The 27026-nt window shown below is 36.0% G+C and overlaps 1 protein-coding gene across 1 annotated transcript; it reads right to left on the bottom strand.

Moving 5' to 3' along the window:
* Positions 1 to 1957: 1957 nt before the first annotated feature.
* Positions 1958 to 13204, bottom strand: LOC136032758 (dolichol-phosphate mannosyltransferase subunit 3-like). Its single transcript, XM_065713105.1, has 2 exons — positions 12964 to 13204; positions 1958 to 2171 (listed from the first exon to the last, which is right to left on the bottom strand). Exons 1-2 carry the CDS (start codon positions 13156 to 13158, stop codon positions 2040 to 2042), a joined length of 327 nt encoding a protein of 108 aa, XP_065569177.1. The 5' UTR covers positions 13159 to 13204; the 3' UTR covers positions 1958 to 2039.
* Between the last annotated feature and the right edge of the window lie 13822 nt (positions 13205 to 27026).

Below are 27026 nucleotides of genomic sequence, written 5' to 3'. Positions count from 1 at the left end.
TTCTTCGTAAAGCATCTTGTTTGATATACAGTTACTATAATGGGAAACACACAGTACCCAATCACTTTCCAAATAGTGTCTATTCATTGTCTCAGCTCAGTTCATCATTCTCAGCCAATTTCATTTTTCACTATTTTTTCATCAAGACCAGAGTGACCATCTCATATAAGGTCTGTGGGTTAACGGCAGGGGTTCCGATTGCAAATTTATAATTTTGATTAATGAAAATTTAACTAACCTAACCTAGCCTGCCTAGTCTGGGGTAACACCATTTTACTGAATATCTGGGCATTTTTGTTGGTAAAACTACCTGAGCTTGGGAAAAAGCCTAGACAGTCAAACCCAATACAGTCAAGCACAAATAGTTAAATTTTTTGTGTGCCCAACTGTCCTAGCTTGTAATTGCAAGTTCACTTGCATAATATTCGAGGCAGATAGGAGGCCCTTGTAGGGTTTGGACCTCTTATTCCCCTTTGTAATTTCAGTCAACTTGTTCTTCAACTAACGTTCAATTAAATTTTTTTATTAGTCTAGCAAATGTCTAAATTTATAAATTGAATCAATTGCCTTGCCTGACATTCATTGCAGAATTACCCCATTTTGACTTTAGACGTTTCTTCTTAAACTCCACAACAAGTGGTGGCTTCTTAAAATGGATTTTCAAATCATTCAATAGTGAGTTTCGCGACACCAAAATAGCCTCTGCCCTAATATTATTTTGATGATGCTGATGAAAAACAGCATGAAATTCTATCTTACAAAAATTGCTTCTAAAGCTCCATGTGAAATCGTTGTACCTATCTTTCTTAAATAAAAACACAATTTTTGAAGATTTATGCATACATTTTATCTCCGCCCATTTTAATCAGAAATAGAAGTTTCACAAAAAAAAATGACGATTGCTAGAAAAAGGAGAATTAACAAAAATGATGAAAATCAATGGGATACATGTTCGAAAGTTGGAAGAAATACATGTGTATTTCTCATCAGTATCTTTTTTATTTTTTTTGGTGGAAACATCCCCAACCCTACTTTCCTAAATGAAGGTATTGCTTTTAGTGTCATTTCCGCATCATTTAACTATAGTTACCGTGACGTTTAGAAAAACTACATTTTTACCATTATCTTTAAGTTTTTCTGGGTGCAAATTTGGATTTATTTGGCGAATTGATTACTTATCATTACACCATGAAGAAGACAATAAGAAAAGGTGTTGGTTCATCAATAGAGCTGAAAGTGCAGAAAAGAGTGGGAGTGAGTGGGAAGAGCCGTATAGGTACCGGTCGACCTATAGGCCTTAAACTGCTGGGAACAGGCAGTTCAAGTACCTGCACTTCCCACAACCCATCTTTTGAATTAAAGAATTTACTAGTGAGAACCCATCGTTTGCTGATTGGAGGAATGTTTTTCCTTCCAGGTGCTATTTTTCAGAAGAGGATAAGGATTGTTAACTATCTAAAGATGCTTTTTTTTGTTAAAGGGGTGAACGGACTAAATGGTAGTTTATATACCTTACACAAATTTTGGAACTGGAACTAGAACTAGCTTCACATATCCCAAATTATAGCTCTAAGACCTGTCTTCCTATTCCTCCAAACTTTTGAACTGTGAAAAAGGTACCCTATACCATGGCTATGCTATATCTTGTATCTTCACTACATTCACCTTCCTTATTAATAAGTCAACGTAGGTAAGTGAAGCAATCCACTTGGTCAATTTTCTCAGTACTTAACATCATCTCTTAATCCTCACTTACTCCTATTAAAGCATTTACTTTAAATGCTAATAAAGCTCATATACTCCTAATTAAATTCATTTTCAAACATGGTGTTACACCCTGGATTCTAAACAACCTCCGATAGAAAAATTATCAATACAATCAAAAACACAAACTAAGTATAAAAAAATATCTTCAGATTTTCAAAATTCATCAAAAAGTATAATTTCTTCTTTGAAATCAAGATTAGAAAACTTTACTTTTGGAATGCTTGGTTAATAAAAATTAAAAAATTTTATAAAAGAAAACCCGGGGACCACAATCAATCAAAGACGAATCCTTTTAACAGCAAATCAGCTTTTGCCTCCTCAATTTGCCTCTGCAGTTCAATTTCTGCCTCTTTACAGTCATTGAAGTTGTAAGTCCTCCAGATAACAATAAAAGCTGATATGACCTATAAAAAATCACTCAATCAGATAAAGGATGAGCAAATCTTGACTAGCTTCAGGATTGAATAAGACACACATATTAAAACTCAATCAATCACAGCAAAGTTGCATTTTCTACCATTTTGTACCACCTAATGTCAATTTCTGCCCAAAGATAGTCAAAATGCCAGAAAAATGCAAATTTTAATATAGCCAATCTGTTTTCAATAGTGGGAGAGTGTTAAGAGGGAAGCTTTGAGAGCAAGCCACAGGCGGCTTGGTGCTGCGGTGAGTTGTTAGTAGTAGTTAGAGGCGGACTGGGTCAGGTGGCAAGGGGGTAATGTCCCGGGCCGGTCGTTTTTTCTCTAAGTGCAGACGCGCAGTTGACATAAGGTTCAAAGAAAAATCCCGCTTGACAATTTTTTGGCTGTTTTATTATAGGCCTACGTACAGATTTATTAAAGATGGCAGCATCCTGCCCTAGGAAGTGACGGATGCTGCTGTCAAACAGGTTTGTTCAAAGGCTGAAATCTGATAAATATAATCCAGAGGTCACATGACTCAGGGGTTGGATTTTTGGTTGTCATTGTGTACCCGATTCCGTTACAAAATAGCAGGAGAGGCAGTACATATTGGAACGTCAAGGTGTTCAGTTGGGAAGCGTTAAATGACAAAATTTGTCTCGTTTTCTTAAGTAAAAGGATTTTAGCTTAGAAAAAGTGAAACATATTGGCTATCGCGCTCATCACTTTTAAACTTGTGAGAAGATGGATGAGGTGACTGAAGGAAACATTAAGGGAGAAGTGGAAAAGCTATGACTGAAGCAAAGAAAATAACTTTCCGAGGCTGAAAAAGACCCAAAACAGAAAAGGTTAGCATTTATAGCGAGGTCTAAGGTCAGTAGACCTTTTCACCGCTTTTTTCAACTTATGGGCAAGGATTCGAAGTTTTTTCTAAGCTGGTCTTCGATTCCAAGTTTTTTTTTTGCATGACTGTCACTATTGATGACTTAGGGGCATACCTTGATATAAAAAAGCCTGTCAGTCTATTAAGACTGTGTCGGTTATACCATTTCAGTTGAGACGATTATTGATCAAATCAGGTGCTTAGGCGAGCACAGCTTGGACAGAGCCGCACCCATTCAGGGTTCGTTGAGTCGACCCTATGAGTCATTCTTGCCTTGGTTTAAATTTCCTGTTTTTATGGCATTGCTTTTTCAGTCTCAGCAGATTAGGCTTCGCCACGGACGCCTAGAAAAACAGCTTTTTTCCTTCGGTCATTTTTTTTTTCAGATTTCGCTGTCATTAAATCAAAGGCCAATGACCGAATCAGACTTTTTACAGTCCTTGGATTATGGGAAAACCTTTGTGTCGTTGATTGTTGCACTGCAACAAAGGTGAGGAATCTCTCTGGTACCATAAACAGGATTTCGTTTCTTTGCTGAGTTGCAGAAGCGAATGAGCCTGTGACGGCAACAAGTAGAGAACACAAAAGAAGAACAATCTAAGTTGAAAAGGTTACGGAAAATTGTTGAAACTCATTTGCGGACAAAAGAGAAGTCGTTTGTTTGGATGTGTTTCGGTGCCAATTGCCTGTACTTAGATGTAGTGAACGTTTTGCCCTCAGTGGAAAACAACAGTTCTTTTGACTCAAAACTTCATCTGAGGCCGACTCACTGCTGAGTAAGCTTATGGACTACAAGAACAATCCTAACCGCTCACTTGTTTCTTGCTGTATTTGACGTCACTGGCCCTCTTTCAATGTATATCCACCAAAAGGATTGGAGTTTTAGACGACCTAGAGCACGGTTGATAAAGAAAGAATGGCATAAAGATTATTTCCTTCAAAATCGTCAAAGAAGACGCCACTAAGTTTGTGTCAACGATCCGGGGCCTTCTAGAGACCACTTAATTGGACATTGAAATTAGCTCAGAGATACCAGCTTGTAGCTTTGCCAAGAAAAAGCGGTTTCCAGGAGACACGGCAAAAGACTCTTGACCTGAAGATCTGGAACAGCGATTTCGATTCGAAGCATTCAGGTTAGTAATTGGCTAAATAACAACCAACCTGAAAGAAAGATTTTCAGACAACAAACAGTTTATTTCCCACGAAAATTTCTTGCAGCCCACCACGTTAAGCCTTGTGCGTCGAGGTAAAATGCCAGAGTCTTGGAGATGGCGAAGGTTTGTCATGATGAGCTGAGGCCAGAGCTAAAGAGCTTTGCCTCTGTTTACGACCAAACTATTAGCATGGGTCGTAAAAATAGCCAGACTAGGCCTGCTGCAGAATATGATAATGAACTAGAACTTGGAGCTGAATGTGGACGGGATGATGTGAAAGATTCAAGTTCCTACAATTCGTGCTAAAACTTCATAATTTACCGTATCGGCTGCTATTAAGGCTCAATCTGTGCTCATCAGCCTACATTTCAGTTTTTCTAGTCTACGAATATCTGCTATGATAAGTCAGCTATGAAAAATCATTCAGAAAACTGAAGCTCATAAGACAAGATTTAGAACCACAATATCAGACAGTTTCTTGGAAGCATTCATGTTGATGCCATGTGAGCGGGAGCTACTTGATTCAGCGCAGTTTGAAGATGTAAAAAGATGACGTAAAAAGATATTCGAAGACTTTGATATTGCTTTTGTGAGTGCAGTAGTTTTTTCCTCTTTCAGACAGTTATTTTGTTTTGTATCTGATCAATGTATATTTTATGTTCTGATGGAAAGTCGAAAAACTCTCAGTGCTGTTTAACATCCTTCTGAAGAGGACAAGCACCCGTGAATGTTTTTTTAGACCCAGATTTCCACGATGCAGACGAAAGCTGAAAATTTTATATAGCTGAAAACACGATGCTGCTCTCCCTTTGTGCGAAAACCTGGATCCAACCGAGCACCAGGGAGATCTGGCACAAGAAATAATCAGCGGCATCTTTCCTCTTTCTACTGTAACCTTACTTCATACTTAACGGGTAGTGCTGATTTGCCTGGCCACGCAAATGTCGGCGAGAAAGACGCGGAGCACCATTTCTACTCACTGTTCAAGACTCTTTCTATTTAAACATGAAAAAAACCCTTCTATAAGGATGGCCATAGGTAGGGTCGCCTAACACAAATGCCCCCTTAGCTTTTAGTTCCCAGTCCACCTCTGATAGTAGTAGTACTAAACTGAAAGTTTCCAGCCCCCTTCCGCTTGTCTTGGAAACAGCTGTATGTTGTGAGAATCAAGCCTTACAGCATGAAACGCAAAGTAAGTTCCATCTTTACTCATAAATCGCCAGCTGATAATGACAAGAGTGCTACAGTGACTACTTAGATTGTTGATCGATCATCAGTAGATGATAATCTTTTTATATAACAAAAGAGATTGTTCCACGCCAAAGTGGCTTTGCCTGCTATCTTGTGCCACAAAACACCAGTTTTAGCCCAAAGGGTGTCAAAAGCCTGGGGAATGCAAATTCTAAGATAACTAATGGCTTTGTCATGGTCTAAACCCCCTATAATTGGAAGTTTTGAGCCTCCATCTTAAAACAGGAGGAAAATCACTTTTTTGGATGGTTAGTTTCTAATTTTTTCTGCCAGGACTGGCAGATTACCACAAGATCACAAGAAGATATTTAATGGCTCATTTACAAGCTACTATAATTCTCTATCTGCTTTTATAAGTTCGTCTTGATAGCTACATTGTAAAGCACCTTATGGCACCTTCTGGAGGGAAAAAGCTGGGAACATGATAAGGGTACCATTATAATATCCATGTTAGAAAATTCTTAATGCTCCTCTCACAGCCTACTTAGTAATCGAAAACTGAAAACCTCGTTAAAAAAAACATAATGAATAAACGTATTTTATTTATTTCATTTTTTATTATTTATTTATTATTTATAATTATCTAAGGCACGTTCTGTATATGTAGGATGGCAGATTGCCGAAGATTGTCCTTCTCGGCCACCCATATCTGGCTAAAGAGAAAGCAGGTCGTCCAGGTTTGGGGTGGAGGGAGGTTTTGAATAAATTGGGGTGGAGGAGGAGCACGCGTGGCTGTGTTGGCCTCAGAGGCCTTGGTTTTGCAGTGAGTGATTAGTAGTAGTAGTATTTGTATAAGAATAACTGAATTTTTTATGCAAGGCCAAATCCATGGAAAGGGGGTGGGGTTATCCAGTTCAATCCCCTCCAATCAAAAGTTTTGTCCAACTCGTAGACAAGTAACACCAATAGATGTAAACAAGTTTTTGTACACAAAAGCCTCGATAATCACAAAGTTTTTCTTTGTAACCCCCTCCCAAAAAAAAAAATTCTTGGTTACGGGCCTTTTCTTATGTGCAAATTCTCAAAGATCTTGGTGAAAACATACCCCTTGGATTCTTTAGTTACATGACATAAATTGTGGGTAAGTTTAAGGAAGGCAGGAAGTATTTTAATGATGAAAAAAAATCACATTGAATTTTTTAATTTCATTGCCTAAATTAAACAAGAATCTTCTTGCAAAGTTTATTGTTTATGACTTTCAAATTTCAAATTATTGCTTCTACAAAATATGAATCTGCATTTCATTGACAAAATACCAAATGAGTCAGCTAATTGAATTCCCTGTCCTTCTCTATTCTTTGAAAAACAATTTTATTGGATTTTCTGTTGGTTGATTAGCTTTTCATTATGGCAGTAAACTTTCAAATGGAATTGTGGCATAAGTTCTAATGTTCAAGCCAAATTCGTCATAACTCAATTACAACTGTGGAATATTTTTTGCTTCTGGTTTTATTTCTCTTTTTGATATATTTTTAAAAAACACAAGAAATTTGTGTTTTACAAGCCAACTGCAATCAAAAAGTACAGACAAATGCTGAATAAAATTTTTACCACAATACAGAAAGAATTGACTTGTTGGGCATAAACACAAATAACAAAGTACGTTGATTAGTTAATTCAATCAACAACTGCTATAACATACATAAATCAACATTTCACAATTTGAGAATCAGAACATACAAAATCCTCTGGAAGAGGGTTCCAGCAGTTACAAACTCGGAAAACAGAATTGCTCTTTCCAGTCACTTTGGGTTGGGGATATAACTTGTAATGGGTTTTACCTGGTAGCTCTGCAAAGCAAAAATCTAGAGAACATATTGAGGCCCAAATTGTCAGTTTGATAAATAATCCTGATTGTATCCCTCAAATCAGTCATAATGCTACAAAACTGGAAGCTTAAAAATTGTAAATTGTGCTGAAAATAATTCAGCAAATACAACTCACATGTGAAATAACCTTGTCACACACCACTTTGTAGCTATCAAAGCAGTTAAACAGATATTACATGCTAGGGCAACAGTCAAAAATAGGCCAACCAGATGCTTTGTATAGTATTTTAAAGCTGTGCAAACTAAACTTACAAAATGTATGTTTTAGAGTGTGGAGATGAGAATTTGTATTTTTTTTATGTAAGTCCTGCATATCACATTTTAGCCAATTTTCAAAGCTGACAATGAGGCATATCACCGTTTCTATTGTTCTATTGCATCAATTGTTCTTAAATAAATGTTATATGCATCCTCTAATGTGCTTCTGCTTATATAATGGACAACACAAGTTTTTGTCACATTTCCAAACATTGAATTTGAAGGACTCTACTTCCACAGTGCATCAATGTCCTGTTGTATAACCTTGTGATATTGAGGATTATCTGTTTATGAATATAATTTGACATCATCACCTAAGTAGCTTTCTTGAAAAGCTCTGCTTTTTCTCTGAACTTTTGATGAGGCACTACAACTTACTATATCTCTTTGCATTCTTCCAGTAAGGCAATTGGCATTACACTAATTAAAAAAGATGAGGAGAACCAAAAGCATTGTTCTCATCACTATGAACAAGTAAAATCTGCCATCTCTTTACCTTTTCTTTCCATAGTAACATCTGGATAATGGAGGCTTCTTTAGAAGAAGATCTTCAAAAGTATGTATCTCTTCATCATTTCTCTCTAAAGGGCACTGACTTTTAATGAATTTAGACAGGATTAGTGTTATAAAAGTAATACTTTCAGAAAAATGTCTACGGATGAAAAGAGGCCCAAGGGAAGTACGTTGGTTAGCTATATTTTGACTTACGAGGTTTTAAAAATTGAAAATCATGTCATAAATGTGAGAAAAGGCAATACTGTTGTATTGCCTTTTCCTGTAGGAAAAACTTTAGTAAGGAAAAACTGTAGGAAAAAATTCTTCTGTAAGAAAAACTTTGATAAGAAAAGAGTTTCACCATTTCCTTGATCATAAGAAAGTCCCCTCCATTTGGGACTAGCCTATATCATGCCTATCTTTAAAAGGGGGATAGATCCAAAGCTGATAATTATAGACTTTTCAGCCTCTCATCTTTTGTTACAAAAGTTGATGAGAGGATTGTTAATGATGTGCTTCTCCAACACCTTGTTAATAACAGTATTATCCCCGACAGGTAGCTCAGCCTTCTCTCATGAAAATCTGTAGAAATCAACCTTCTAGATAATTATGAACAGGTTATCCAGCTACTGGACATAGACCTTCCTGTTGATTTGATTCTTTAGACCTAGCCAAAGTGTTTGACAAGGTCTCACATAATTGGCTTCATTCTAAGTTAAAAGCTACAGACACAACACATTTCAAAACAGATGGAAATTAACCTACTCAAAACCTTGCAAAGTCCTATATGGCATTCCCCACGGAATGTTCTTGGACCCGCACTAAATTTTCTTTATATTAAATGACATGATATCCAAATTCAGCCATTTCTTAACCCTTACTCTGATGATACAAACTATTTGGTGTACCCAACAAATCATAAATACAATCTGACCTTGATTGTAAACAGGCATGGGCAGATATGACTTTTAATATATCCAAATACATTTTGGCCACAATAATCCTCAGGACCAATATACTATATCTGATAACCTGACATCATTCCGTGCCACTTCCACTTTGCACCAGTGGCAAAGACCTCGGAGTCACTATAGATAACCTTTTAAAGTTCAGCAAACACTCTGTAGAAACTGCTTCCAGAGCAAAATCGACCCTTGGACTTATTAAAAGCTGATCATGTAGAATCTTATTGAAGCCTCAAGCCTGTATAAGGCAATTTGGAGACCAGTCCTTGACTCTTGGAGCCTACCATGGTGGTTCTTTTTACAAAGTGATGTGCACCTGGTTTAAGGTGTAAAAAGGAGGGCCATCACATGTAATTTACTAGCTCTTAATGAGAAAAAATCTGATTTAATCTGGTCTTGAAAAGGTATGGGGTTTTCAAAGAGAAAATTTCCAGACCTTTCAACTATACTGAAAATAATGGCTATCTCAAAATTCTGATTAGATGTGTTTTGGAAACTGATGGTTGGGGGGAGCTTGATGCCCTTCAATCACTTTTGACTAATAAAAAGACACTAGCCCTTTCAATTTCCAATCGAATGAGCCTTTTTCAAAGTTTCTGTGACAGAAAATGGCCATCTCAAAAGTTCTATCAGATGCATTTGGATAAAATACATGAGGTGTGGTGAGGAATATCCACCCCCCAATGACTCCGAGTCTTAAAAGGGTACTAGAACTTCTTATTCACAAATCCAATCAGTCCCTGTAAAGTTTATACAATCACCCTTTCTATATATACCTTACATGCCCCCAGGACATAGTGTGCAACTCTTGTCCTGAGGGCTGTGGATGACAGTGGTTGCCATCCTCAAAGACATAATTTCTGGACCTTTCAATTATGTTGAACAAAATGACTATCTCAAAATTTTCATTGGATGTGTTTGAGGAAATGGTGGGCATGGGAGGGGGGTTAGTTGCCCTCCAATCACTCTTGGCTATTAAAACCAACACATACCCTTTTAATTTCCAATCAAATGGACTGTTTTCAAAGTTTCTATGAGAACAAATTACTGTCTCAAAATTAAAATAAGATGCATTTCAGGGAAATATGAGGTGTGGCAGGTGGATATCTACCCTCTGATCATCCTGAATCTTAAACAAAGCTCTGGAACTTCTGATTACAAATCTAAGGTGCCCTCTCCAAAGGTTACATGATCACCATTTCTATGTATACCTTATATGCCCCCAGGGCATAAATTACAACCCTTACCATGAGGGCTGCCATCCTCAAAGACATAATTTCCAGAACTTCCAATTATGTTGAACAAAATGGCTATCTCAACATTTTTATTAGATATGTTTGGGGAAATGGTGGGCATGGGAGGGAGGTTAGTTGCCTTCCAACCACTTATGAAAATAGGGCACTGGCTCTTTCAATTCCCAATCAAATAAGCTGTTTTTAAAGTTTCTTTGACAACAAATGACCATCTCAAAATTTGTATCAAATACATTTTGGGAAAATATGAGGTGTGAGGAGTAATCACCCTTTGATCACTTTGAATCTTAAAAAGGGCACTAGAACTTCAGATTACCAATCTAATGAGCTCCCTCTGAAGTTAATATCACTCTTTCTATATACAACTTGTACAACCCCAGGACACAACTTACAACACTTGCCTTGTGGTCACTGGGGGGAGGGGGGTTGTCATCCTCAAAGACTTAATTTCCAGACCTTTCAATTATGTTGGACAAAATGGCTATCTAAAAATTTGGATTGGATTTGGGAAAAAAAGTGAAAATAGGAAGGCAAGCTAGTTGCCCTCCAATCACTTTTGATGATTAAAAACAGCACTAGCCCTTTTAATTTCATAATCAAATGAGTTCTTTTTGAAGCTTCTATGACAATAAATAGCCACCTCAAAATTGTTATCAAATACATTCCAGGAAAATATGTAGTGTGGGGGGAGGGTATCCACCCTCCAATTACTCTGAATCTTAACAAGGGCACTAGAACTTTTGATTACCAATCTAATGATCCCTCTCTGAAGTTTATATGATCACCCTTTCTATATATACCTTATATACCCCCAGGGTATAACTTACAATCCTTGCCCTGAGAGCTGTAGGGGGTATGTCATCCTCAAATACATAATTTCCAGCCCTCTCAACTATGTTGAACAAAATGGCTACCTCAAAATTTTGATTGGACATGTTTGAGGAAATGGTGGGTGTGGGAGGAGGGTTAGTGTCCTCCAATCACTTTAAGCATTAAAAAGAGCACTAGCCCTTTCAATTTCTAATTGATTAAGCTCTTTTTAAAGTTTCTATGAATAGTTTATCTCAGACTCAGAATTTCCATCAGATACATTTCAGGAAAATAAAAGGTGTGGAGGGGGGGAGTATCCACCCTCTGATCACTCTGAATGTTAAAAAGGGCACTAGAGCATCTGATTACCAATTCAATAAGCCCATTCTGAAGTTTCTACATTAAAATTTTAGTTTAGTGACTTCTTGCTATCTTGGAAAGGGGTTAGGTGCAGGCAATGAAACTTTTGTGGATGGGTCTACAGGCTAAAGTATATCCCAGGAAGGTATTCTAAAGTACCCACCTCCACTTTTTCTCTCTCTAGAGGACCCTGAAATTTGCCTACATGACAGGTCTATTACCTTTTGGAATTTTGACAAAACATTTTACCTTACTCTTTACTTATCAGTTGCTTTTTCTCTGCCTTTTGTTCTGAAAATGCAATTCCTGTTATTTGAGTAGAATTATAAGCCATATAATTTTTTTTTCAAAATTTAGGAAATGCATTTGCATATCCTTAAAACCTTATAAATTGGGATTGAGCAAAGTTGTGAAGCTCAAAACAATTTTGTTGTACTTTATTCAAGCAGAAGATCTATTTTGCAAAGTTTCACATTTATAACACATATTTTTTAAGGTCATCAAAGGTTAGGACCCTCTAGAGGGAGAGGAAGTGGAGGTAGGTACTTCAAAATATCTTCCCAGGACATACTTTAGCCTGTAGATCCATCCCTGAAAGTTTCATTTTCCTAACCTAACCCCTTTCTGAGATAGCAAAGTCACTAAACTAGAATTTTACTGTTTTTACTACCACCCTTTCTATATAAATCTTGGGAGGAAGGTTAGTACCCTCTAACCATTTTTTAGTATTAAAAAGAGCACTAGCCTTTCCAATCTCTAATTGATTGAGCACTTCTATCACAAAGTTTCTATGACAACAAATGATCTGCTCAGAATTTCTATCAGATACATTTCAGGAAAATACAAGGTGTGGAGGGTTTCCATCTCTGATCCCTCTGAATTTTAAAAAGGGCACTAGAAAATACCAATCTAATGAGTCCATTCTGAAGTTTCTACTACCACCCTTTCTATATAAACCTTAAATGCCCCCAGGGTGTAACTTATAACCCTTTCCTTGAGGGCTGTTGAGGGGGAAGTGTCATCCTCAAAGACATAATTTCCAGACTTTTTAATCATGTTTGACAAAATGGCCATCTAAAATTTTGATTTGATGTGTTTGGGGAAATGGTGGGCATAGGAGGGGGTTAGTTACCCTCTTGTTACTTTTGATTTATAAGAAGAGTACTAGCTCTTTCAATCTCCAATGGAATGAGCCTTTTTGAAGCTTCAATTATATCCCCTAATATCCCCTGGGGTGATACATAACACCCCAGTCTTAAAAACAATTATGCCAACATTGCTCTTTAATTAGCCAGCACTTTTGAGATGACTATGATAAAATACACTTTGCGTAAAATTTGCAAGACCTTGGATATAAGGAAGGAGCATAGATATGATCTTCAAGATGCTTTTCCAGGCACAATTTAGAGTTTGAATTCATTTCTGAAAGCTTCATTCTGCAAACACAATTATTTTGCAAGTTATCAGAAAGTTACTTGTCTATAATATCACCTTTTTTAGTCTATAGGCCTACTTATTAGTTTGACAAAATGCTTACCACAAACACCACAGCTACATAAAACGGAAACAGAAGGATAATATTAGACAAAATTCCAGCAAGAACCACAGGCAATCCAGCACCAACTGATATTCCAGCAGTCACAATTGACGTCCAAGGAGCAAGCACAACCAATGAACCAAACAGCCACTGCATTAGCTTGGTCATTTTTGTGAAACCCGATAGAAACTGCATTTCGTATTTTTAATATTTTTGCCTTTAAGTCAGTGTTGCGTAACTACGACTATGAAGATGCGCTAAAAATTTTCAAAATATCCAGCTAACACCAAGCCACATAAAGGAACTGCTTTTATCAAACTCAAGGTTCTGTCGACTGGTTCCATTCGTTTGCTTTTCTTTTATTTGGCTATTAAGAAATCTAGTAGCTTATTTTTCTAAACAGAATGTTCAAGCAATTCAAAAATATCTCATTGCTCTTAAAAACAATAAAAAGCCAGACACAAACTTTTCAGTTTTATATTTTTATACAAAATTTATGATTAATTATACAAAAATTATGATATAATAAACAACCTGTAGCATTTCCACTGCCAACAAAACTTCGTTTTGAATATAGCTTATTTTGATTGGTGGACTTCATTAAATTTTTCATTATTGTCAATACCCCTTTTTGTCAGCCTATATACTAGACCCCGATGCTGCGGCAGTTCTCTGTTTGGTGGTGCGTCACGGCGCGCTGCCGGCCGACACCGATTTTTCTTATTAGAAAGGCGTTTGAAATATATTCAAAACACCCCGAGTGATGCATAGTTCAAATCTCAATAAACAGAGCAGTATGTTAAAGCCCTACGAAGCTCTAAGGACATATACAACAAAATGGTACATATAAAATCAAGAGAGACGCGACACAAGCAACAACACTTAAAAGCGTGTAGGATCAACTTTATCCTAAATTAAAATTCTCCTTTTTATGAAATAATTGGATTTACAGAGTTCATATTATGGTTTATTTGTTCTTCATCTCGATCAATACTAGAAGAGACCAAGATGTTACCTGATAAAACAATTTTTTATCTTTGCATACCGTTTAATAACTAGGGAAGTTCTGCTTATTGCACTTCCGAAGATAATAATTATTTTTATGCAAAAGTTTTTAAGGTAATTTTAACTTTATAATGAAAGTTACTGATATTACAGCTCATGTAAGACTATGAAAAGCGTTATAGATTAGTTTGCTGCTGTGAGGCTACGTACTCACTTTTGACTACTAAATCAATATTTCTGTTTTATACTTGGATTTTGTGTTTTCAGTAAAGCAATAGTTTTCTATGATCGTACAGACATATGGAAATATCACCATTTGGCTTACTTGCACTAGTTTTATCGATATATATTAGATTTATTAAAAACAACTTTTGGTACTTCTGAAAAAAAAAAACTAGAAATGAATGTACATTGTCAATTTAATACACATATGCTTATATTCATTCCTTAAAATCTTAATTCTTTTTGATTTATTAAATTTATAGAAGCGAAAAAATTAAAAAAAAAAATCCGTAAAGTGCAAATTATGTTCTGGCCTTCAGAATGCCTAGGGGTTGTGAGCCCTAATCACATTAGTTTTTGCTCGTTTTAAGTTCGACTCATTGTATTTTCGCTTCGTTTTGGGTTTCATTTATTTATTTTAGTTTTACGTTTGGTAGATTATTTGATTCTATTTTTGTCCATTTTTGGTTTAGTGGAGTTCTCTACCATTCCTGAAAAACTTATTTTGTGGAAAAAGCTTTTTCTAAATTAAGTTCTGTTTGTTTTATGTTGACATAGTTTTTTTTCAGAGAAAAGGAATTGGAAGGCTGATTGCCCTCCAATCACTTTTGACTCTTAAAAAGCGCACTAGAACTTTTAATGTCCAATCAAATTAGCTCCTTTAAAATATCAATGGTATTACTAGTTATGATAGAGCAGCGCTTCCTATGATACATTTTATATGCCCTTTTAATTCATATAGTTTTTTAGTTTAATTAGAACTCCCCCTAAACGTTCCCTAAAAGTTTCAAATTATAGCCCTTAGTCCCATTATTTACAGTAAAAGTAGAAGTAGCATTAAAATTAAATACGTAGTGTCTTCTGACTAGTTCAAAATCCGCTACAATTTACCCTTAAAGGTCTAACTTAATAATGTAAGCCGTTATCGTGATATTGCTTTATCACCTTATTGACAATTTACATGATCATAATTCGTTTTGATTTAGTTCAGCATCCGCCTAACTATTCCAGGAAAGCGTCACCGTAATACTCGTTGCTTATGTAGTAGCAAGAGTTGCAGTAGCAGTATAAGCATTAGTAGCAGTATGAACTTATCCCCTTTGGTTTTTTTAACATCCCCTTCAAAATACGATAATCCAACTTGATACACAAATCAATTCTTAACATTCGCTCTTTCGAAAATCTAAATGCACATAGTGAGAAGAGAACCTCATTATTAAATACAAGATAATACAAAATACAATTCAAAATTGGATTACTATGCACTTATTACAATACACTTATTACCCCTCGAAAAGCTCCATGGTCAGGGATACAAGGGGGATAAAAAAAAACAAGCAACAGCTGCAATTTATTAAATGATCCTTAAGAAACCTTTTAAAAGTCTCAAACGAGTGGCATCTCTGTACTGAAGAAGGGAGTGAATTCCAGACCTGTTGAAGAGCAATGAGGGGATTGAAATCTGATCGAATAGTAGGAGTAGGCAGTATGTAGGTATCATTTGAAGAATGAAGGCTATATGGAGCTAAATCAGAAATAAACATAACTTTGGAAGATTGCCATGAGACTGCTGAAAGACAAAAGAAGCACAAGAAATAATGTAAAAAGACCGAAGACTTAAGAGCGGTGTCTTTTGTTAGTTCTAATTTGCCATCAATATTCTCTCAGATTTTACCTTCGTAGACTTAGCCTTAACAGTAGTACTAGTATCACACTAGTTGTGGTGGTGGTAGGAGAAATAATTAATGTGTTAGAGTTGCATTATTAGTAGTAGCAACAGTAATAAAAGCAGTATTAATAACGGTAGTAGCATGCACATCTTGCCTTTTGATCAGTTGAAAAATATTCACCTTGGCACAGTAAGCCGTTCCAAAAATATTGCTGATGTGCACTTTTGACCCTCTTCGACAACTTTTTCATCTTAATGCTCTAACTGATTACAAATTGCCTTACAAATTGTTGCAATTGAAGTAGTAGTTGGAGTAGTTTAGTTGCAGTAGTAGTATTAGTAAACGTAGCAATGGTATTAGTGTTTGTAGTGACACACATTTATTACCTTTTTCTCAATTGATCCTCCCCTATAAATATTCTCTGAAAGTTCCAACTTAATACCCAAATCCATTCTTTAGATGTGCTCTTTTGGCGATCTGAATACACATAGTGTGTTTTGCTTTAGTTTAAGTTCCTGCTGAATATTCTGTCAAGTTTTCACCTTCATGCACTTAGCCATAATTGTACTAGTATCATAGTAGTAATGGTAGCAGTAGAAACAGTAGTAACAGTAATAGTGTATTATTGTTATTAGTAGTAAGTGTATTAGCCGCAGAATTAATAGCAGTAGCAGCAGGTATATTTTGCCTCTTGGTCAATTGAATATCCCGCTCATGATACGGCTGAAGTTTCCTCTAGATACGATAAACCGTTCCAAAATTATTGCTGATACGCCCGTATCAGTAATCTGCATGCACATCATATGCCTTTGTTTACCTCAACTTTCCCCTCAACAATTCTCAGATGTTTATTTCAATATCCTCAGCCTTAGTAGTAAACACTACAGAAGCAGTAGTTTTAGCGATCGTAGTGGTAGTAGTATTAGTAGCAGCGTGCAAATTTTGCCTTGTTGGTCAATTGATCATCTCCCTTATTATTTTCTGAAAGTTCAAAGTTAATATACTTAGTTATTTCTGAGTTACGGCCTTTTGACAGTTCATATACACATAATATGCTTTGATTTACTTCTACACTAACCTCAATATTCCTTGAAAGACCTATCTTAATGCCCATCGTATTTTGGGAAAGTAGTAGTCAAAAATGCATACCTTTTCTCAATACTAAATTTTTCAACAATGCTGAAAAAATAGATGCCTTAAAACTTTGTTTGGGTATTTGTTTTTGGAAGATGGTGGGCAGGGGGGGGGGTCACTCTCCAATAATTTTGACCCTTAAAAAGGGCAATATAACTTCCAATTTCAAATCAAGTGAACCTCATATGAAGTTTATATGACAAACCATTCCATAAAAACCTCCTATGCCCCCAGGGCACAACTTAGTCTTTTACCCAGGACTAGGAGGGGGGGCTTCAGCCTTACAGGCATTTTTATATGCTCATTGGACTATTTTAATTGAAATGGATATATCACAATTTCAATCAGATGCGTTTCATGAAAAAAGGGGTAGTTAGGGGAGACTAGTCGACCTCTATCGCTTTTTACTCTTAAAATGGAACTAGAGCTTCCAATTTTCAAGCAAATGGGCCACTTCTAAAATTTATACAACCATCCCTTCCATAAAACCTTAATTGGCCCCCGGGCAACTTACAACTCTTGCCCCCAGGCTCAGGTGATTTGTATTAACCCCAAAAGCCTTGTTATCTGATCTTTAGACTCTTTTTATGAAATGGCTATTTCAAAAATTTCTATTGGATGCATGTCGAAAAATACGACCTTTGGAGGTGGGGGGGGTAGCTACCCTCTGATCACACTGACTCTTAAAAAGGGCACTTAAACCTCTGATGGCTAATCCAATGAGATCCCTCTGAGGTATATACGACCAATTTTTCTATAAAACCCCATATGCCCCCAGGGCATAATTTACAACTCATGCCCTGAGGGCTGTGGGGCGATTGTCATCTTCAAAGACATAATCTCCGGACCCTTTAACTACGATGAATAAAACTGTTATTTCGAAGTTTTGATTGCATGTGTTTGGGGAAATGATGGGCGTGGAGGGGGGGGGGCTGGTTACTCTCAAATCACTTTTGAGTCTTAAAGAGGGCGTCATAAATTCGAATTTCAAATCAAAAATGCCCTATCCGAAGTTTATACGACCAGCCATTCCATAAAAACCTTATTTGCCCCCAGGGCATAACTTACAACCCTTGTCCCATGGCTCTGGGGGGTTGTGCTAATCCTAGAGGCATTTTTATATGCTCTATGGATTTTTTTTGAACAGAATCAATGTCTTACAATTCCAATCAGATGCTTTTAATGAAAAGAAGGGTAGTTGGGGGAAGGCTAGTTGCCCTCTATCACTTTTGACTCTTGAAAGAGAATTAGAACTTCCAATATTCAAGAAAATGAGACCCCACTAAAGTTTATACGCCATCCCTTCCATAAAAACCGTAGATGCCCCATGCGTAACATACAACCCTTGTCCCTAGGCTCAGGGGGTTTCTTTCAAACCCCAAATCCTTGTTATATGATCTTTGGACTATTTTGAATGAAATAGCTATCTAAAAATTTCATTTAAATGCATTTCGGTAAAAAAAAATGACGTTTGTGTGTGTGTGTGTGTGTGCGGGGTTGGGGGATACCTGCCCTTTGATCACTGTTACTCTTAAGCTGAGCACTACATCTTCTGATTAACAATCCAATGAGGCCCCACAGGAGCTTATACGACCACTCTTTCTATAAAAACCTTACATGCCCTCAAGCCATAAGTTATAACCCTTACCCGGAGGGCTATAGGGGGTGATCGCCCTCAAAGACATAATTTCCTGATCTATCAAATATGTTGAATAAAATGGCTCGAAATTTTGACCGGGTGTGTTTGGGAAGATGATGGACATGGCAGGGGGGTTGGTTGCCCTTCAATTACTTTTAACTATTAAAAAGGGCGCTTTTTAATAGTCAAAATAGTCAACCCTATAAATTTCAATCGAATGAGTCCTTTTTGAGTTTTCTGCGACAACTCCTTGTATACGAAATGCTCTGGTCTAAAAAAAACATTCTGCCAACATCGTTCTTTACTTAGTCAGCAATACTGCACAGCCTATGATAGGCTATGAAGTAATAATTTATGTTTGCTATTAGTTTCAACTTCGCTCTTTACTTCCCTCAAAAAAAACTTTGGTTTTAAATTAATCACCAAGGTATCTAGTAAGAAAGGTTAAAACAACGGCAATCAATTAATGAATTCCCAGGAACATATCTGGTTTCGCCTGCTTCTAACACCTTAAGAATACTTTGCTGGTACCATGGAAGAAAAATCATGCTCATGATTTTTGAATGAAAAAGCTCATGTTGAGCTTTCAAACTACATGCTTTCTCTAACCCATTATCAAACAGGTTGTGGTAACGAAATGTAAGTGAAAAGTGGCTCGGCCCAATAGCAACCGAACCTCTAAAAAAGAAATTTTGATAACAGCTGGCAATCAAAGACACCTCGAACAGTGAAGGGATCTTACGAAACTCACGCCATCTGATTCTGAATATTAGAGAATCTCAATGTAGAGGACCCAGGCTCAATCTGCAAAAATGTTGGATTTTGTATTTTTGCCAGAAGAAAGATTACATACACACGGTTAGTAGTGTTTTTTTTTTGCTTTCCCCATAGGTAGTCGTATTAAACCAATGGCCTTAGAGGATCGGGATAGGACTCATTCAAACAAAAACAAAAAGCTTTAGTGCCTTTTTGAAGTGACCAAAAAGATTACAGGGTAACAAGCCTCCTCCCATACCCTTTTTCCCAAAAGACATCAGGTCAAAATTTTGAGATAGCCATTCTGTTCAGCATAATTGAAAGGTCCAATACCTATGCTTTTGGGAGTGACATAACCCCCAGAGTCCCAGCGGAAAATCTCGTAAGCTATGCGATTTGTATAGCGTTTACATATATTATCTGAAATTGGGGGATATACAGAATTTTTTATGGGGGGGAGGGAGGATTTTCCACTAGAAAACTTTTCCATTTAGGAAAAAGTTTCTGGGGGGGGTACTTCCCAAAGGAAATTTTGTATGAGGGAGATATGCCAGAATTCATTTGCGAAATTCGTTTTATTTGTCTCAGTTTCTTTTTGGCTACTCATTTTTACGTGCGAAGAGAATGTTCTGGGTAAAATATGCCTTAGGAGAAATTGTCTGGGAGGATTTTACTTGGGAGGAATTCTCCATGGGGCAATTTTTCACAGAAGAAATTTTTTGTAGGGGGATATTTCCACAAAGCGCGACCTGAAATTAAATGAAAAAACAATTTTTTTTGCTGGAAGTGCGGAGCAACATAAAATTAAAACAAACAGAAGTTATTCCGTATATTAGGATACTAACTCCTCTTCAGTCCCTAACTCTTTACGCTAAAGTTTGAAATTTGTGTCCCAATTCTTCAAGAACGGCTCTTCAAATACAGGAGCCCTTTAAATAGAATAAGAATATTTTTTAAAGCACAAAGGACTTTAGTGTGACGCGGGAGTGGTTAAAAAGGAGGCAGTCCACCTATTATAGAGGATAACTTCTGTTCGCTTTAAATTTTAATGTTTCTCTTTACTTTCAGTTGAATTTATTTTTCTTTCAGGATCTACACCTAGCATTAAGATTCAATAGAACCTAGGTTTCCGAGAAATGCAAAATAGACGTAAACACATCATTTAGATTATGAAAGATAAATATTGACATTATTAAAAATTCTTCATTTCAAATATTTCAGCTTTCACTCATGGATCTTATCTGAAAACCTTAACAAGAAAAAAAATATATACATATTTATGTCGCCTATACATAATACCTGACATATTGATGACGCTCATTTCCAAGAATCTTTTTATCCATATAACGTTTATTGACATAAATAAAAGTCGAAAGTGCGAAAAGGATTTGACAGCGCTGCTAACTGATAAGGTACATGAAACAAAAAGGTAACTATCATAAACTTTCCTATTAAATTTTTTAGCTTGATTCGCTATTTTTTGCGACTTAATCTCGTAAACCAGACAAATCACTACTACTAACAACTCACTGCAGCACCAAGCCGCTTGAAGCCAACACAGCTACGAAACCTCTTCCTCCATCCTAATCTATTCAAAGCCTCTTTCTTTCCACCCTTCCAAAAAGTTCTCATTTCTATTAAATCTTTCTTAATAAAATCCTCCTACCATTTTCAGGGGCAAACTGCTTTTCATTTGGCTCTATCCATTGCCCGACAAGGATGATCTTGGGCAACTTGTCATCCTTCGTCCAATGAACGCGCCTCTATCCATCTCGACCTTGATTTTTAATCAATTTAGGCTTGATTTTTAAATGTGCAAAAAAATAAGTTTTTCAACTGAAAGTAAGGAGCAACATTAAAACCCAAAGCGAACAGAAATTATTCCGTATATGAAGGGATTGCCCTCTCCTCAATACCTCGCTCTTCACTCCAAAGTTATTAGCACTTTTAAAAATGATTCCTTATTCCAATTAAACGGTCCTTGTGTTTCAGGAGTCTTTCTTAAAAGTAGGGACAGACAGTCAATCTTTAGCGTATGGTATAGAGGAGGAGGCAGTCCCTTCATGTACAGTATATTTTCTGTTCATTTGGAGCTTTAATGTGGCTCCTTACTTCTGTAGAGAAAACTTTTTTTGTTTGATTTTCTCTGTAGAGAAAACTTTATTATGATAAGTTCCCTGCCATCACGGGAAGCTCCTTCCTGGAAAGTTCCTCCACTTAGAAAATACATAGATTCTCATTGAAAATTCTCTCAAATTGTACACTACGCTCAACAAAATTGTTATTTCAAAATTTTGATTGCTTGAGTTTGGGAAATGATGGGCGTGGAGTGGGGGTGGGGTCCGCTGCAAATTTCTTACAGAAGATTCAGCCTGAAACATCTTCTTAGCATATTTTTATTTGAAAAAGATTTCTAGGGTTCTAATAATTTTCATTAGATTTCATAAAAGCATAGGTTTCATAGATTAGCATAAAATTTCCCTCGGAGAATTTTCCCTGGACATCTCCATATGCAAAAGTGAATAGGCTAAGACAAAGCAAGACGAATAAAAAGGATTTCGCAAAGGGATTCTGTCGAATCTCCATAGTTTAAAATTTCCTCTGAAATGTTCACCACCAGAAATTTCCATCTATACGAAAAACTAGCCCTACGGAAAGTCATCCCAAGCATGAGCACCAACAAGGGGGACAGGGGGGCCATGACCTCCCTGGAAATTCGGGACTATAAAGTAATTATGAGGAAACCAAAGGAAAAAGAGCAGAATAGAGAAAAACCATGGAAAAAATGTGTGCTGTCCCTTTGTCGGCTGCCTGCCAATAGATTTTGACTCTTAATAAGGAAAATATAAATTCTAATTTGTAACTGAGTGACCCCTTTCCAATTTTCCACAAACGTTTTTTCTATATGATTTGGTTGGAGCAACAGAGAAAAAATGAAATGTTTCATAGTAATGAGTGGTAAGTAAATAACGATCCTTCTCAATATCTCAATAACGAATATTGATGACATTCAATCAAAGAATCACATTTTTATGGTGATCCTAAATATGTATTTGTTTATTAGTAATTAGTGCCGTTATTAGTACACAAGAAATTTCGCATAATTATAGAAAACACAAGGAAAGCAACTTAATAAGAGGTAATTTCGGTAAAATATGCCGTCAACTTCTGCTTGCATTGCAATATTACGCATGAGCTGATATATGAAGTCACTATAATCTCCTGACCGGAAACTGACTGCATTTCTCCTGAACGGAAAGCTGGGAATTTTTGTATTTTCCCTCTGAACAGTTACGTTTTTTTTTTTTTTTTTATTATAATTTTTTTCCGGGAGTGATTGTATTTATCTAGTTTTCACTTTAAAAAAGATTTAGTTTTTTACAGTTATGAAGCATAAAGGCGTCAAATACATTGGTTTTTGGTACTCAAAATTAGATTAAAAATATTGAATTAAAATTTTTATTGGATGTCCTTAATTTTAATTTTAATGTTTTACTTTTAACGAACTACTTTGATAATCCGCTACTTTTTATAAACAATTGAGTCTAAAGGTATTCAATATTTTGGTGTTTGATAACCAGGTTCAAAACTGTCGAAATCGTTAAAAAATATCCGTTCAACGCTTCGGCATTGCTCATCAGAACTGAATGCTGGGAATTTGTATCTTAGTTTTTGTAAGTAAGCTATAGTTTTGTGTATTTTTTTTTAATTAATTACTTTTTTCATTTTATATACTTTTAATTTAATTGACATACTTTTCCCATTGCTTTTAGAAATATGTTTGTTTGTAAGCTTCATTAAATATAAAAAAAAATCAACAAGTTTTTTCAAATAAAAATAGTAAGGAAAGTAAGAAGCAACATTATCAAACAGTTCGTGGTAACGAACTGTAGTAAGGAGCGACCCGGCTCAATAGTAACCAAAACTCTAAAAAATGGAATTTTGATACCAATAGCTATATCAAAAGAATCGCATTTTAATGCTGGTTTTTAATATATAAGTTTCATCAAGTTTAGTCTTACCCATCAAAAGTTACGAGCCTGAGAAAATTTGCGTTATTTTAGAAAATAGGGGGAAACACCCCCTAAAAGTCATAGAATCTTAACGAAAATCACACCATCAGATTCAGCGTATCAGAGAACCCTATTGTAGAAGTTTCGAGCTCCTATCTACTATAGCCATTTTATTCAGCGTAGTCGAAAAACCTTATAACTATGTCTTTGGGGACGACTTACTCCCCCACAGTCCCCGTGGGAGGGGCAACAAGTTACAAACTTTGACCTGTGCTTACATATAGTAATGGTTATTGGGAAGTATACAGGCGTTTTCAGGAGGATTTTTTTGGTTGGGGGGAGGGGTTGAGAAGAGGGGGATATGCTGGGGGAACTTTCCATCGAGAATTTGTCATGGGAAAAGAAAACTTCCATGAAGGGAGAGCAGGATTTACTAGCATTATTTAAAAAAAAAATTAAAAAATAAATGTGAAAAAGCTTTTTCAGCTGGAAGTAAGGAACAGCAATAAAACTTAAAACAAACAGAAATTATTACCCATATAAGGGGCTCACCTCCTTATGATACCTAGCTCTTCACGCTAAAGTATTTTTAGTAATTTCAACTATTTATTCTACGGCTTTTGTGATTCAGGGGTCATTCTTAATGAATTGGGATAAAATTTAAGCTTTAGTGTAAAGAGCGAGGTACTGACGATGGGGCGAATCCCCTCATATATGTAATAAAAACATGAGAATACAAAAGTTCTTTACGTAAGCTAATTTATAAGTTACGTAAATCTTTTACCAATAAAAAGATTCGTAAAAAATTAAAAGTTCTAGTTGCCTTTTTAATTAAACAAAAAATCGGAGGGTAACTAGGCTTCGCCCCCGCTCTTTTTTTCTCAAAATCATTCGATCAAAATTATGAGAAAGCCATTTAGCCCCCCCAAAAAAATATGAAAATTTCGTTTTGATTATTCCTCTGCGGAGAGCCAAAATCAAAACATGCATTGATTCAAAAACGTTCAGAAATTAAATAAAAAAACGAGTTTTTTTAACTGAAAGTAAGGAGCGACATTAAAACTTAAAACGCACAGAAATTACTTCGTATATGAAAGAGGCTGCTTCCTCATCAACGCCCCGCTCTTTACGCTAAAGTTTTTTACTGTTTTAAAAAGAAGAATTGAGAGAAAGAGTCAAACTTTAGCGTAAAGAGCGGGGCGTTGATGAGGAAGCAGCCTCTTTCATATACGAAGTAATTTCTGTGCGTTTTAAGTTTTAATGTCGCTCCTTACTTTCAGTTAAAAAAACTCGTTTTTTTTTATTTAATTAAAACTTAAAACGGGCAGAAACCATTACTTGTATGAAATGGGTTGCCCCCTCCTCAACCCCTCGCTCTTCACGCTACAGTTTTTCGTCATTTAAAAAAAAGTCACTTACTGTTCTAATTAAACGACCCTTGTGTTTCATGAGATGTTTTTGAAGAATTGGGACAAAATTTGAACTTTAACGTAAGGAGCGAGGTGTTGAGGACCCCTCATACACGTAATAATTTCTTGTTCTTTTTAAGTTAAATGTTGCTCCTTAGTTTCAGTGGAAAAACTTGTTTTTTAAAATTTAATTTCTGATCGTTTTTTAAATAAAGTCAAAATACCTGGCTCCACCTCCGCGGAAAAATCCCCCTCCCCAAAGAAATATCCTCTGGGCAATTCAATCCTGGTGAAAATTTACCCTGGACAATTACCACTAGAAAGCAAGACATATAAAGAAATTTCGTGTAGGAATTCTGGAAAATTCATCCAGTGTAAAACTTTCCTTGAAAAGGTTACCCCCTGGAAACATCCCTCTCCATTGGAAATTCTCCCCGTGCAAAATCATCCTAGCAGAAAATTCGTCCTCTCCTCCCCATGCGAAAAATGTGTGCATACTTCCCAATAACAAATAAAACAATGGGTAAATTTTATAACTTAAAACCTTTCCCTAGGGGCTGTAGGGGGTCATTTTATCTCTAAAGACATAGTTACTGGGCTTTGCAACTACGCTGAAGAAAAAAGCTAATCTCAAAATTTTGATCAGACGATTTTGGGAAAAAAGTGGCATGGGAGGGGGCCTAGTTACCCTCCAATTTTTAGGTAGCTTGAAAAGGGCACTAGTAATTTTCACTTCTATTAGAATGGGCCCACTCTTGAGGTTATAGGCTCACTGGGTTGATACAACTAGTTTTGGAAAAAAATAACAAAAAAACAAAGAAAAAACACAACACGCAACCATGATATTTCTTCTGGCAAAAATTACAGAATTCCATATTTTGCAGATATGAGCTTGAAACCTCTACAGCTGGGTTCTTTGATACTTTAAATCCGATGGTGTGATTATCATTAAAATTCTATGACTTCAAGGGGTATTTTCCCCTTTTTTGAAAATCAGACACATTTTCTCAGGCTCGTAGCTTGTGATGGGTAAGACAAAGCTTAATGAAACTTATATATTTGGAATCATCATATTAAGCCAATTCTTTTGATGTATCTATTAGTACCAAAATTCCTTTTTCAAAGTTTTGGTTACTATTGAGCCAGGTCGCTCCTTACAGTTCGTTACCATGAACTGTTTGATTACCCATAAAAGTCCAGAGATCATTGAAATACTGATCGTTTTTTTTGCGTTACCAAGAGTATTGTATTCATGAAACATTACAGTTTCATGAAATGTAATTAAACAAATAGAAACGGTCTTTCAAATAAAGTAAGGAGCAAGGTTAGAACTTAAAACAAATATAAATTATTCTGTATATATGGGAGACTGCTGCCTTCTCAACACCTTGCTCATTAAACAAAAGTTTTTTAGTGCTTTGAAAAATCTTATCTTTCCAATTGCAAATTTTCTTAAAAACTTTAAAAAAAGCCATATTTCACAGTAAAGAGTTAGGATACAATCACCTTAATAATTAAGAGTAATCTGTTTTAATAGGTTTCAAATCTGTTCCTTGCATTCATTTGAAAAGCTCTTTTTTCATTTAATTTCTGATAGTTTTCCAAATCGTACCCAGATCTAGCCAAGATATAATTTCAGGTACCGGTCCCTTAAATCCCTGATTAATTGCTTTTAAAATGTGTAAATCAGCAATTGTACGTTGATTAGAACCGTCATACGTTTAAATTTGCAATATCAATTTTTGATAAGATTTGAATATACTTAAAAAAATGGGGGTAATAGTTATTTTGGTAAAAATTCCTTGTTAATATTACCACTAAAGAATTTCGGTTGGGTGAAAAGGAGTATTATTGTTAGTATGGATGGAAATTCTGTGAGGCTTCTGATCTTCTACAAAACTGAAGCCATCGCAACCTCTGCAATAGGAATTTTATATCGATAAATACATTACATTCATTTCCTTAAATACTTCAAAGTACTAAATACAAATAAAAAAAGAAAATAACACCATTCAAAATTGCTGAAAACTAAGCTACCAACAGTATTTACCATCCCAAAGAAGTTTCCTGGCGGGGCTGATGATGACCTTTCTTTCCTTTTCCACCTCTGTGCTGGTAGATATAGAAATGTAACATTGTAGCTGTATAGAGAAACAATTTAATTCATTCATACTCCCGCCCAACCTCTTTCTACGTTTATCTGAAGCCTCATGAA

The sequence above is a fragment of the Artemia franciscana genome, chromosome 11 (genome assembly GCF_032884065.1).
Source record: "Artemia franciscana chromosome 11, ASM3288406v1, whole genome shotgun sequence".
Lineage (NCBI taxonomy): Eukaryota > Metazoa > Arthropoda > Branchiopoda > Anostraca > Artemiidae > Artemia > Artemia franciscana.
The sequence above is the reverse complement of the archived record's forward strand: the minus strand, read 5'-3'. Positions and strand labels throughout refer to the sequence as shown.